The 14183-nt window shown below is 49.4% G+C and overlaps 1 protein-coding gene across 1 annotated transcript in view; it reads right to left on the reverse strand.

Annotated features, from left to right (window-relative positions):
* Positions 1-13058, reverse strand: part of DPH7 (diphthamide biosynthesis 7) — a 15517-nt gene extending 2459 nt beyond the window's left edge. The window contains exons 1-8 of the mRNA XM_019540524.1: positions 12905-13058; positions 9366-9508; positions 8197-8284; positions 6831-6925; positions 3494-3666; positions 2672-2744; positions 1213-1278; positions 830-1002 (exon numbers count right to left, since the gene is read on the reverse strand). Of these exons, the coding sequence (XP_019396069.1) occupies positions 830-1002; positions 1213-1278; positions 2672-2744; positions 3494-3666; positions 6831-6925; positions 8197-8284; positions 9366-9508; positions 12905-13045 (952 nt within the window). The 5' untranslated portion in view covers positions 13046-13058. The remainder of the gene's footprint in view (positions 1-829; positions 1003-1212; positions 1279-2671; positions 2745-3493; positions 3667-6830; positions 6926-8196; positions 8285-9365; positions 9509-12904) is intronic.
* Between the last annotated feature and the right edge of the window lie 1125 nt (positions 13059-14183).

The raw sequence follows: 14183 nt of genomic DNA on the forward strand, positions 1-14183 counted from the left end.
GCCGCTGCCTTACTGCATGCCTTTGCCACCTTGCGCTGGATGGTGAATTCCAGCAGGCGATGATTGCTGTTGCCCAGGTGGTCAAGCACCCGCAGCCCCCTCACCAGGTCATCACCCGTGGCCTGTATGCGTGTACAGGCTTTGTATAAGAAGCACTAAAAAAGGCTGAGAGAAGCATCAGGTAAATCAGTTTTACACAAAGCTGTCAAAACCCATCAAGGCCTGATTAAGGGATGTGACAGCCCTATAATTAATACAAACACACTGTGCAGAGCTTTTTCTACTGCCATTTTGAATTAAGATAATTGGAGGGTTCTTCATGTTTGAGGCAACCACCAGCTCCTCAGGAGACATTTGTCAGCTCAGGATACATTTCCTGGAGTTACCAGGAAGCACCTAAAGACATAGGACTGGAAGAGAAACCCCTGGCCACTAAATCCAACCCCTTGAGGTTGCAAGCAATAATGTAAGAGATGTTTAGTCCAAAAGACCATCCAAATTGGCTCTTCATATACAACTAGAGCCAAAAGCCACCCCTGACAAACTTAGGGTCACTATTAAAAAAAAAAAACAAAACACACCACTGTATGCCCTAAATTGCCATTAATTTCTGTCCTACCTCCAAGATGTTTCTTTACTATTGCTATGAGCACCAACACCCACTAGCCAATCCCCAATAATTATTAGACATTTAATACCATTACTGTATTTCCATCACTCAGTGCGATAGCACCTACTGGGCCCCTTTCATCTGGCGTTAGGGAATATGACCAGCAAAGCATTGTGGGAGAGGAAAAACACATCCTTTCCTGCTCTGTTGAAAGCTTACCCAAACTTCTTTGACAGTCAAGGATTTTGAATCCATTATGCATGCAGGCTGCCAGCAGTAAGTGCTCACACGTTGGGTGCCACTTCAGCCTCCAAACTCCCCCCTGAACATGGGTGTCTGCCAATGGCTGCTTCATGTTTCTAGTGTCCCACAGGAGAATGTGCTCGTCGTAGCTGGTAAACAGGTAAACATGTGCAGATACCAAATGCTTTTCAGAGAATACAGAGTACAGGAGCAGCAAAAACAAGACCCAACCACAAACACACAGAAACATGTTTCCTCCTCTATTTCCCACAAGAACAGCTCCTGGGGAAGCAGTCGTAAACTGGAAAGACCAAGGTGTCTGAGGAATATCAGATAAAGAGCAGCTGAAAGGGACTCACCTTCCTGTAGCCAGAAGATTCTCCCTGTGAGGACTACACTGAATGCTGCAGACGCCCATTGAATGCCTGCAAAGGAATAGCCTGCATCAGCAAGGAAGAGGGCCCAAGGCAGGAAGGTACACCCTTCATTCTTGAAGCTGGCAACCTTCACTGCATCAGTTTTTTGCAGTAGTTCAGGATGACCCTGAACTCCAGAATAGTCACCATAACACCACACAAGAAGGGAGCAGGCACTTCTTAAAACTCCATTTGTGCCTGTTGCATCAAGAGAAGCCTACTGAAGAGCAAGGCTCCCTCTGCACAGCTCTCTACCAGGAGTAATGCAGATAATCTTGGAGAAAAGCAATGGATGGCACAATAGGACGTAGGTTGCCAGAAAAATAGCTGCACCCCAGAGCAGCTTATATAGCTCCCTGTGGCAATAAATTTGTAGCAATCGACTTGTCTCATTAGGATTATACAAGGAACCTACTTGAGAGGAAGAGTTATATACACTGCCTTAATTAGGTTTTGCCAGCTGGACTTTACCAGCATGAAAGATGAATGTGAAAGGAGGGATGGGAAAGGGGAAAACACAAAAAGACTTGCAAAACTTCCCTTAATTTAAAAGAGGCAAATAAAATTATTCTTGGAGGTTTTTTTGTTTGTTTGTTTTTTGGGTTTTTTTAAGGCCTGTGTCAAGCACCTTCTTTTTAAAAATGATCCCCTAACTAGTGTCATGTTAGTGCCCATACCCCTTCCTCCTGGGAGGGCACAAAGAAGAAACCAGCTTGGACAAGCATAGTGGACATATTTGCTGCCACCCTGCACTACTTACTTATGTCCCCTTCTCAACCCTAGTACAAACTTTGTGAACTAGTTTAGACACAAAGAAAAACAAGACTCAAAGCCATACAGACTTGGGAAGAACAATCTGTCCCAACACGTCAGCATTACCTACATACAGGTCATGGCAACAGAGGGAAATCCTGAGCTTATTTTGAAAGGACAGACCGGGTAAAGGGGATCTGGGAAGCCACACACTCCCAAGCATGTGCATGGTATCCAGCTTCAACTGGCATCTTTAAAATGGCACCAAGCAGTAGACATTTTGTTACAGACATGGAAGGGGGGGGGGGGGGGGTAAGCCATGCCATTCTGCGTGAAGAAAGACTAGAGGCTATTCTAGGCAGAGGGCTAGTCTAAAGGTCACAGAACTGTTTTGATGGCACACTGCAGCCTTGAAACAAGACAAGACTCTTGGCCCACCTCCTCCCACAATCTGCATCCAAATGACCTAGCACTCAAAATGCCAACCAATCAACTGGCCACAGTAGAACTAGAGGTGTTGGCGATAAGACCATAGCAATGTAAGCTATTTAACTGAATGCTAGTTATTCAGAGTGGGAGGAAGTGGACACAAATCAGGGTCAGTTCTGGATCTTCATTCAATGCCCAATTGCTGGCCTGGCTTAATTACCTCTCACTGGTGAAGATGGGCATCTCTGGGCTGCACCTGATGTCCCAACCCCTCAGCAAGCAGTCATCCCCACCTGCACAGGGTGAAAATAGTTTTGTTTTGTTTTTTATGAATGCTATGTGGGAAGTCAGTGCAAAAAAACTGCATTCTAGGAAGCAGAGACCATTCTGACTGCCCAGGAGCCTGCTAAAAGCAGAGCACAGGACCCTTACAACTGTTGCACACCATATACTACAGCCCAACATGCCTTTTCCAATAGAATAAAGGGAAAAGCCATTGCATGTACCTCAAACAGCTTACTCCATACATTTACTTGGTGCATTTTTACCAAGATCTGAGTACTTTGTAAACATCAGATAAAGCTCACAAGCCCACTGTGGGTGGCAAGTTAATATTAGGCTCCACTTTGCAATGGAAAAGCAAACACTTGGACATGAAGCAGTTTACCAAAGCTGCATATTGATCACTGAGCTGGGACTAGAACCCACGAGCCCTCACTTGCAGTTGTCTGCTCAGGCTACAAAGCAATACTTCCTCCTGCACACCAAATATTTTAGAGGGGGAAACATCTTAATGGTCCCAACTTCTACAGTTTAGCTTTACCTACAATCACCCCCCACAAAAAGTACTTTTTCCTCCAGCTGTAGTTCCACCATTTACAAGATGCCATGATGCTGGCAAAGAAGCCAGAAGCATCATTACAATGCACAAGCCAAGGGAAGGAAGCAAAGGCTGGTTCCCCTGGAAGGGTGCTTTTTAAACATTCATGCGTCTCCTAGAGCGACTGTTCCTCCCCACAAAAGCCTCCTGGTGCTCACAGACCTGAATACACGATTTCTGTGTCCCAGTAATTGAAAGCAGCAATCCAGGCCTCAAAGTCGTGAGCCTTCCACTGACTGAGGACATGCACAGAAGGAGCAGATTCATCTACTGACAGTAGACTGAGCTTCCCCTTTGAATCACTGCTGATCACCCTCAGTGGGTGCCCGCTGGAACTGAAAAACACAGGGCCATGTTAGAGTCTTAAACATCTAAATTCCCCAACCTTTCACCCAGCACCTTCTCTTTCACACTTAAAGCCTTATTACAGCCTAGTTTCACATGCAATCTGCATTATCTGCCTAGTAAGATAAATCTGGAAGGGAACTGCAGTAGCAGAACTTGAGCGGACATTGTTCTGCACACTTGCAAGAGCCCCATACCCCTGCTCGAGAACTTTAGTCCACAAAGTCCAAACAGAAGTCAGGAGGTGCACCAAACTAAACTAACTGAATCAAACCTTATGCATCTCTGACTCTGTTAACTGATAAAGTTCATCCCTACCCTGTGGTCCATCTGACTTCACATTAACAAAGGTAACTACCTCTTACTGTCTAAATAGACAAGGTCAGCTTCACAAGCTCAGCTCACAGTGGCTTGGAATTGATTCATGAACATAGGTCTTTGGGCACTAGCAAGTTCCAAGGCTGCACTGAGAGATTCCTTAGGACAGCCACAGAGCAGACCAGGACATCTCCAGATTTGTTTTCTAGCCCCAGCCTTTTGCTTCCCCAAGTGATTAAGGAGTAGCAGCACCAAGAGCTCCCCCTTCCTTCGAGGCAGATCATGGCTACTCTTTCTTTAAAAGGTAAGGAAGGAGAGGAAAATCCCAGAGTGAGAGTTTTGTTTAAGTAACATGCATAGAGAAAGCATAATGGACACAAGCACTTCAATACTAGGTTAAGTCAGCCCTACTTCCATCCACAGCTTCGCAGTTGATAGGGTCGGAAGGGACCTGAACAGATCATCAAGTCCGACCCCCTGTCATGACAGGAAAGAGTACCGGGGTCAAATGACCCCAGCAAGGTGTTCATCCAGCCTCCTCTTAAACACCCCCAGGGTAGGAGCCAGCACCACTTCTCTTGGAAGTTGGGTCCAGATCCTAGCTGCCCTGACAGTGAAGTAGCGCCTCCTGATGCGTAGTCTGTATCTACCCTCTGCCAGCTTGTGACCGTTATTTCTAGTCACTCCTGGTAGCGCTCAGGGGAACAGGGACTCCCCCAATGCCTGCTGGTCTCCTCCGACTAGTTTGTAAACAGCTACTAGATCCCCTCCTCAGGTTTCTGTTGTGGAGGCTGAACAGGTTCAGGTCCCGTAGTCTCTCCTCCTGGCGCCTGCCCTGCTGCCCCCTGATCATGCAAGTGGCCTCCTCTGGACCCTCTCTCCATGTTGTCCACATCCCTCCTGAAGTGCGGCACCCAGAACTGGATGCAGTACTCCAGCTGCAGCCTGACCAGTGCCGCATAGAGGGGGAAGATCACCTCACTGGACCCGCCCAAGATGCATCTGTGGATGCATGACAAGGTATGGTTAGCCTTCCTGACCACATCCCCACACTGCCGGCCCACGTTCATTTTAGCATCAATGACGACTCCAAGATCCTTTTCTACCTCTGCACGGACAAGAAGGGAGTTCCCCAGCCTGTAGGTATGGTGCTGGTTCCTCCTCCCCAGGTGCAGCACCTTGCACTTGTCTGTGTTGAATCCCATCCTGTTCTCATCCGCCCACCCTTGTAACCTGTCTAGGGAGGAATAGGCTGCAATCAGACCTTCTGGCATGCCCACTTTCCCCCTCATCTTAGTGTTGTCTGCAAATTTGAACAGGGTGCTGTTCACCCCCTCGTCCAAGTCACTGATGAAGATATTGAACAGTGCGGGCCCAAGGACCGAGCCCTGGGGGACCCCACCGCCCATATCCCTCCAGGTCGAAAGTGACCCATCCACTGCCACTCTCTAGGTGCAGCCCTCCAGCCAGTTAGCGACCCATTTCACTGTGTAGATGTCGACGACAGTCCCCTAGTTTTTTAATGAGAATGGGGTGAGAGACGGTGTGGAAGGCCTTCCTAAAGTCCAGAAAGACTACGTCCGCCACAACACCTGCGTCTAAGGATTTTGTGACCTGGTCATAGAAGGCCACCAGGTTGGTCTGACGGGACCTGCCTCTAATGAACCCGTGTTGGTTGCCCCTAAGCATAATCTCCCCTGCTGGTCCCTTGCAGATGTGGTCCTGGATAATTTTCTCAAAAAGCTTCCCCAGGACCAAGGTAAGACTAACAGTCCTATAGTTTCCTGGGTCCTCCTTCCTCCCTTTTTTGAAGATGGGAACCACATTGGCCCTTTTCCAGTCCTCTGGCACCACACCAGAGCATGACAAGTGCTCATAAAGCCGTGCCAGGGGTCCTGCAGTGACCTCAGCTAATTCCCTCAGCGCTCTGGGGTGGAGATCGTCCAGACCAGCTGATTTGAATACATCCAGTCCCTCCGAAAGTTCCCCGACTAGATCCTCACTGACCCTGAGCCTCAGTGTACCTCCCCTGGGGCCTGCGGGGGTCCTAGCCGGGGGTGGGGGCTGATCTGGTCCCTGCTCAGGAAAATGGAGGCAAAGAAATTGTTAAATAGGTTAGCTTTGTCATCTGGTGTGATGACCACATTTCTTAGCGCGTCTTGCAGAGGCTCCACATTACCCGGTACCTTCTTTTTACCTCCTATGTATTTAAAAAAGGACTTCCTGTTGTCCTCGATCTGGGTAGCTAGTCCCAGTTTCATCTCCACCTTGGCCTTCCTGACCACCCCCCCTGCAGCCCCGAGCAACCAAGGTATAATCCTCCCTGGTGACGGCCCCTCCCTTCCATTGGGTGTGTGCCTCCCTTTTAGCTAGGAGACGTTCCTGTATGCTTTTGGTAAGCCATAGGGGCTTTTGTGCCCTCTTGCCCCCTTTGATCCATGTTGGGATTACCTCCCTTTGGGCTTAGACTCAGTCCTCACCACTCATTCTTCCAAAACTTACAGGCCACACAGAGTGCCAAGCCTTAGTATGATGCCTATCCAACACATTTTAGTGTACTTCTTGCAACAGATTCTGCGGACATCAGCAATCACTGCTAAACAGCATCTCTCACCTTTCCCATGACTGGGGACACCGATGGAGGCTCAGACTAAGCAGACTTCTATAGCACACTGATGCTTATGAACTATTTCTTTTATTAGCAGTTCCTAGGCAGAGACCCTACAGCAAAAGTTATTAGCATAAAAGGATACCTGAAGAGCAGCTCTAAGCATATTGAGCACAGGGTAGTAATGAACTGTCTCTCACACGCTCCCCAATTCCTTTCCCTCCTCACCACTCCTCTCGTCCTGTGGACCAGTCCAGAGACAAGGCAAGGCACTGTGCTCCAAGGTCGACACTGCAGACTGGCTCCAACATGCAGCTGTTTTTCTACTGGAGAGAAAAGGAATCAATCAAGATTAAGACAACAGTAACTGGATAGGCACTATCCAACTGCTCCTTCACAATTGAACACAGCTACCTCTGGGTCACCCTTTCAAGGGAGACTACAGGTTTGTAGAGGAGCAAGCATGTTAGGATCCTTGTCATTGGAGGCAAGAGAAATCCTGCTATAATGACTAAGCTGTTCAAGTATTAACATACATATTGGGTAGGGTTACCATATTTCCAGTTCCAAAAAAGAGGACACCTGTGTTTGGGGGAGAGAGGAGTTGGGGGGGCGGCACCTCACTCCTGACCCACAAATCTCTGGCTCTGTCAGTGCCCCTCACTCCCAACCCCAGTCCCCAACACGTGGCCGCCCCTGCTTCCAACTGCCCCAAGCAGCTCCTTGCAAGCTGGAAGGCTGCCAACCTGCAAGGGGAATCCTGCAGTTTCCTCCTTTGAGAAGGAAAATCCATGTTTTTCCACAAACAGAAAACCTGGGTCCCTGGTAAACACACACACTGCTATGGCGACCTGGGAAATGCAGTTCTATCAGCAAAATCCTGGACTTTTTTTGAACTATGAAAAAGTGTCTAGACAGAGATCAGATGACCCAAAAGAGGACATGTCCAGGAAAGCCTGGATATATGGTAGCCCTAACATTGGAGCTCCTGCTCCTTCAGCTTCCCATTTCATCAGGTTTCATCACAACTCATTCCTCTCCTCACACAATCACCAGCTCCCTCATTTCAGTACTCACTGAAAAGCCGATTTAGCCACAGTGCTCCACCTTCCTTCTATGACTTCTGTTCTCTCCACTCCATTAGACTGATCTCTAGTCCCCAGTAGCCTTTTCCTCACTCTCAGCCTCCAATCCCTCTGCTCTCTTTAACAGCCACCTGTCTCATCAAAACTCTCTCCTCTTTCAGCTTTCATGATTCACTTTTCATAGCACTAATTTGTCAGTGCTCTTTCAGCAGCTGTTCCATGTCCCTCACACAGATGATTCCTAAGCTTCGTTCTTGTTTCCCTTCTCATACAGATGGATAGAGATCAATTTAACTCTGAGATGTCAGAAGTAGTTTGATGGTTTTTGTTTTGAAGGTTCCACACTTAAGAATTATTTGTCCTAGGGTCATTGAAAGTACTGTGTAGCCAGAGTCCTACAAAGCCGTTCTCAGATTTGCATCATACTAACAAGCCTTTGAATGTTACTAATTTAAACATCAGCTGTGTTAAGGCTCTTTTCAGTGGTGATTTGCCTCCTAGCCACCTACCTCACTTCCAGCCAAGCAGCAGAGCTCCACAGCTCCTTTGGCATTTGCAACACCCAGCACAGGATATTCTGCAATAGGAACATGGCACCTGAAAGAATAAGTCATAACCAGGTCTTGAATAAAAAAAATCATGTCTTACAGAGAAGAAGAATACAGTTGCATCACTCCCAGCCCAGTACAGGATTGGTCAAATACTTTAAAAAGAAAATCCAAGTCTCAGCCAGGCAGCATGCCAGGAACCTTTCTGGAGGGCAACAAGAAAAGCTGCTGACGTGGACTGGCCAGGAGACATCCACTTTTATTAAACCCCTGCTCATAAACAACCTGATGAATGAGTGCAACCCTCTGCTCACTGACACTGGCTTGAAAGTGTCATCTTTACTCCCTCCGCTCTAACCAGGAAAAGAGGGAGCAGTCAAGGCAGAGAACTAAGAACAGCTGCAGCTGCCTTGCATGAAAGACTGAAGCCAGGTCTCCCTGCTGGCTCCACAGTTCTACTATACCTGGCCTCCAGACCTTGCTGACAGCTCCCTGTCTTAAATGTGACCCCCTTGGCTTGCACAGCTCTTACTGCCTACTGGGCACCTAACTTCCTGGATCTCGCTGCCATCAAGTGAACCCTTAATTCTGAACCTTTTTAATTAACAAAGTATTTGCACCCCTGCTGCTACTTCTTCTCCAGCTCAATTCTCCTGATTCAGAGTGCTGACAGAGCTGCTCTTAGGCTGGCTAAGCAGCCAGTACAATGCAGCCAGGATGTCCACACTTACAGCTACCATGAATGACTACCAGAATTTTTACCCTAAAAAGAGAAAAATGATTCCGGAGTTGCTAAACCCAGCACCAGAGACCTTGAAGGCAGCTTATTCATTACTGTGGCAATAACAGCATACCATCATAGAGAAAATGACCCCTAAGTGGATACCACACAGAGGTGCCCAACTTTAATAGTGCCATAAGCATCTAACACAGGGGCAGGCAATTATTTCAGGCAGAAGGCTGCTTACTGAGTTTTGGCAAGCCATTGAGGGCCACATGACAGGCAGCCACGGGCAGATACATATACATTTTCTAAATTTTTTTTTTAGGGGCCCTGTGGGCTGGATAGAATGCCGCATCTGGCCCACCCCTGATCTAACATGTCCCCTTCCCCACCCAGGAAGCTTTACCATTTGAGATCAAGAATGGCAGCAGTTTCAATCCTCTGAATTTCAGCCAATGGAATGAAGGGCTGTTCCTCATTGTAGTGATACAGGTAGAGGCGGCCCAGCCGGGTGTGAGGCTCATCACTCTCAGTGGGGCTTGTGCCAGGCTGCATTGAACAGAAAGAAAGGAAGACTATAGACTTAAGAGGCATTTCACCCATGTCCTCCATATAGTAGAAGCTTCCCACTGCATGTACCCTACTAAAAAGAGTAGCTGCAGATGCTGGTAAAAGTGCAGGTGACAAGACCAGCACAAGACTGAGCCAGGCTTCACTGTATTTCATTCCCAGCTCAACCAGGACTGTGCTGTGGGATCTTTGAAGAGTGCTTGACAATATGCTTGAACTGCATCTCAGAGAGACACTCAAGTGATCCTTACAAAAGCAGCAGAACCATGGCAGGCCACAACTTAGTGTAGGCCAAACCATCCAAGTTATCTCCCCAGCTTCTTTCATGGGTTTGGCAGCTATCAAAGGGACCACAGTAGCCACCAAGCTGAGTATTTTAAAGCCACCTCAGACTGGTCTGCACAAGCCACAGTTACAGCAGCAGCTGCCATGAGGACAAACCCCAGGTGCATGTTTTTCAGAAATGCTAAATAGCTACAATTCCAGCTGAAACCAAAGAGATCTGTGGATGCTCAGAAAGCCTGGAAACTCAGGCCACAAGCTTCCCTGGTTAGAAGTAGCTAAGAGATGTATGCATCATTTCCTACACCTCTGGGCTTAATGTAGCAAGTACTAAACAGTACTCTCCATTGCTCACAACTGCTCAGGACAGGAAAAGGATTAGATTCTCACATACACTTACACTGACAAGGAGGTTAGAAAGGCAGAACAAACAGATGTTTGTCTAAGCAACACAGGCCAATACATCCAACCTTGTGAAAGGCTTGGGGCTTTTTCAGAACCACCTCTGGTTTGGGAGCAGCACACTGCATTTTTTTTTTTCCCTGAAAGAAATCCCTTGGCTGAAGATCAGGTGGGAGCACTGGTCTTCTTGAGGCAGGAGTGCCACCTACTGAATTACCATAAGCACTTCTTGCTGAAACTAGGCATTCCTGGGGGGGTTTGTATTCCAGCACTGCTTAGTTCTCAAAAACAGACAAGGAGCACAGCGTAAGGTGTGGCTGCAATGAAAGTGGTCTCAACCAGTGGAGCACAACAGCCACAGGGCAATGCCCAGCAATTTGAGGGAAATGGATCTGTAGCATTCTGCTCTGGAAAAGCGACTACACATGATCACTCCTTACTCAGCAAGTCCAGGCCCACCAGCAGTCAAAGGCAGAGCCGCATGCTTTAGCTTCGCCATTTTCAACCTTTTTTTTTTTTTTTTTTTAAATACCAGGACCCATTTGTTAACATCAGTGGCTAGTCCCAACCCAGTGCCCCTCACTCCCAACCCACTGCCCCTGCCCCACCCCCAGGCCCCAGTTCCCCTGTGTGTGGGGGCAAGCAGCCCCTCACAGGCTGGAACTCTGCCAGCCCACAAGGGAAAAGCCACAGTTTCCTGTGTTTATTTTTAAAGTTTGTTTACAACCCTTTCATACGTTTTTGCTATCCACAGGCTGAGAAATACTACTTTAGCTGAATTGTTTTTCAATTTTATTTTACTTCCCATAGTCCTGCACAGCCCAGCCAGCCACGGGAGGGTGGAATGAAGTCAATTCCAGTTTAGGCACAACTCTCAAGATGGCTAATCAAGTTTAAGTCAGTTACACTGAGGGGATAAACGCATGTCACCCAATTACATGGATCAGTTGTGCTGGAATGTGTCCTGGCCCAGCTGGGTAAAACACATACTGCCCATTGATCCTGCAGGACAACGGGCAACAATTCCCTCCTTGCCGAGGTGTGCCCCAGAGATTCCCCAGGGCACATCTTTGTATGGACGGGAAAACCAGGCAGGCACTACCAGGGCTTGAGTGGCCTGATCCTGCATGGGAATTCCTAAGGAGCACAGAATCAGATCCCTCAAATCCCAGGAGTGCCTGCCCAGGGCACCTGGAGAACAGGCACCTTTTGGCTGCCCACGTTCTCCTCAAGCTGATGGATGTCTGCTGCAACAAAGCAGCAGAAATTATTATTACCTTCTGTCAAATCCACACATTTGGGCACGTGGTGTGACAAAAAGTATAGACGTCCATATGCTTTCCCCCTGTGCTGCTATATAAGTCATGGTAGCAGCACAAAGTGAACGTCTGTTTGCACTATGAAGATTGAACTGATGTCACCATGGGCCTAGTCTGCCAGGCTGGCATTTTAAGAACAAATGGACACACCCAAGTCCCCTTTCGATTATTAACCAAGTACCTCAACAGCATATCTAGTCACAGGGACACAGCAAAGGTGGAATTTGTGATACCACATTTACAGTGATTATCAAAAAAGAACAACGTGTGCCAGCATCCAATGAAATACCTCCATGTTACCAGAAAGCATTTCAATACACAGGTAGTTTCATGGGAACAAACACCTGCAGGGCTTCATATCTCAAGGCCGATCTAGCCCTAAAGCACCAGCTCCCCAAGCAACACAATACACTAGTTAGCTCTGTCGTGTCCAGCACGTGACTAACAACTAAGGAGGACTTAAAAACTTATTTCCAGTCAAAGCAACCAAAACGACCTCTAGACAACTCCTAGAGATGCACTTGAGCAGACTTTTTACTGCCCCTTCCCTAAAAGCATATGCCTCATTTTAGAGCACAATTATCCCTCCCGAATTAAGGGGGTTTGCACATGTGCATATGCATCCACACGTACTCACCCACAACACAGAACACATTTATGGTCCAGAACCCCTTCCATGAAGTCTACAGATGTTAATTTTGGTTGATTTGCTTGAACCTCACCTCCCCCCCACCTCACCATTTCAAGTCATTTCCCCAAAAGTAGACCTTGCCATGATGAGGACAACAGCCTCACATCCAGGGTCCTATAGGCAGAGCTAGCTTTAGCAAACACAGGTCCCATAAGCAAAGGAAGTGAGCACAGAGTATGTAAGAGAGAAAAACTATACAGGGAAGGGGAACAAGAAGTAAGTGCTATCACATGCCAAGGGCATGAACGCTGTGCACCCTGGATCCTGGGTGGCAAGTGGAGGTGTTGGCGGTGTGGGAGGGGGGGGAAGGGGTGGCGAGTGGTCAGCGACCACCCGCAGATGTCACTGGCGATGCCAGCAGTGGGGGGGGGGCAGTGTCAGCAGCACTTTTCGCAGGGGTGCACTGCCAATCTCAGGGGGTGCATATGCACCCCTACCCATCACCAATGCCCAAGGGGGTGCCAAGAGCACAGGGAGCGCTGCAAAAACACAAAGGCACACAGGGCATGTTTCAAGTCAGCCCTGCCAATACAAACTAGAGGAGACACAGGCCCACGGAAGACGTCCCCACCTGGCAAACGTGCAAAGCGAGTCAGAGACGGGCTGCACAAACACTAAGCAGCTGCCCAACAACTGAAGGAGCGGCGCTCCCCTACACCGCGCGCAGGAGCCGCTGCTCACCTTGCTGCCGGGCTTCCTTAGCTGGTAGGTGCCGCAGACCAGGACGCTGTGCCAGCCGGCCACGGGGCACCACTCCACGGCGTCCGCGCTGTACTCTGTATCCACCACCTGCAGGGTGCGCGCCCGGCCCAGCCGAGCCATGCCGCCGCCGCCGCTCCCTGGCCAGTGCCGGCGCGGGACACCAGAGCGCCGCCGTCTGCTTCCGGGTCGGGGGCCAGGAGGCGGGGCCAGGCCACTACCCCCCTGAGGGCACCAGGGCGCCGAGGGGGGATCTGGCTTCTGTCTCGTGCTCGCCCCGCGTTTGTGCCAAGCCGCAGGGACCGGGCCGCAACCCCGCTGCCTCCCTCCATCGCGGCGGCGTTTGGCCCCGTGCTTGGGGGGGGGGCATGTGGTGGGAGGCACGGAAGGGGCCTTGGGCGCTGCTCAGCACTGCTCTTTCCCGTTCAGCACCATGACCCGGGCCCCGGGGACAGGCGAGCGAGCTCCCAAGGATACCTTGCTTGGAAGCAGGCAGGGGAAGCACCACGTGTCTGGGTCCATAAAGGCAGTTTTCCTTGAACCTCCCGGGGATCACTGTTCTTCTGGCGCGGTTCAGGACCCGCCGAGGTGTGGGGGCTTAATGTCCACGTTACGGAAATGCGAGGCGTCTCCCTACTTGCTCCTGCGGCTGAGGCAGGCGAAACCAGGGGCACTGGCGGCTCGTAGGGGGTGCACGTGAAGGCCCTGGGACCACCAGCCATGGAACTGGAGGCGCACTTCCAGCGTTCCCGCTGGCTTGGCAACCAGCTGCTGGAGGACCCCCCCACACTCACCGGCGATCTGGTGCCCCCCCAGACTCCGGCGGCACCAGTCACCCATGCTTGGGGGCATCTGAACCCCAGCCTCTGGGCTTGGGCCTGCATGTAGGACACCAGCCAGAAGACTTTGGAAATATCTGAAGCCCCTGGTGGGGGTGGAGGATGTTTGCTGGCTGTAGGGCCACTTCTGGTTCTGGACTGACTCATGGATTTAGACTTGATTTGACTTGGAACACAAAAACAAGTAAAAAAAAAAAAAAAAAAAAAGCCAAGGGAAATAAGCTTCCAGAGGATTTATGTGTCTGCTGCCAGCCAGAGGTCAAAACAGCTACGCTGCCATCCACGAGGGTGACAGCAGGACAGATTAGTCCTGTTGTCCAAGGGGCTCCATATAGAGCCTTGGCAAGACTTGAAGTCACAACCTACAATTTGAATTCTGCAGGGATGTGCCTAGGATGTGTGATCAAGTAGGAAGGAAGGCA

The sequence above is a fragment of the Crocodylus porosus genome, unplaced genomic scaffold (assembly GCF_001723895.1).
Source record: "Crocodylus porosus isolate Cpor-Errol unplaced genomic scaffold, CroPor_comp1, whole genome shotgun sequence".
Classification (NCBI taxonomy): Eukaryota; Metazoa; Chordata; order Crocodylia; family Crocodylidae; genus Crocodylus; species Crocodylus porosus.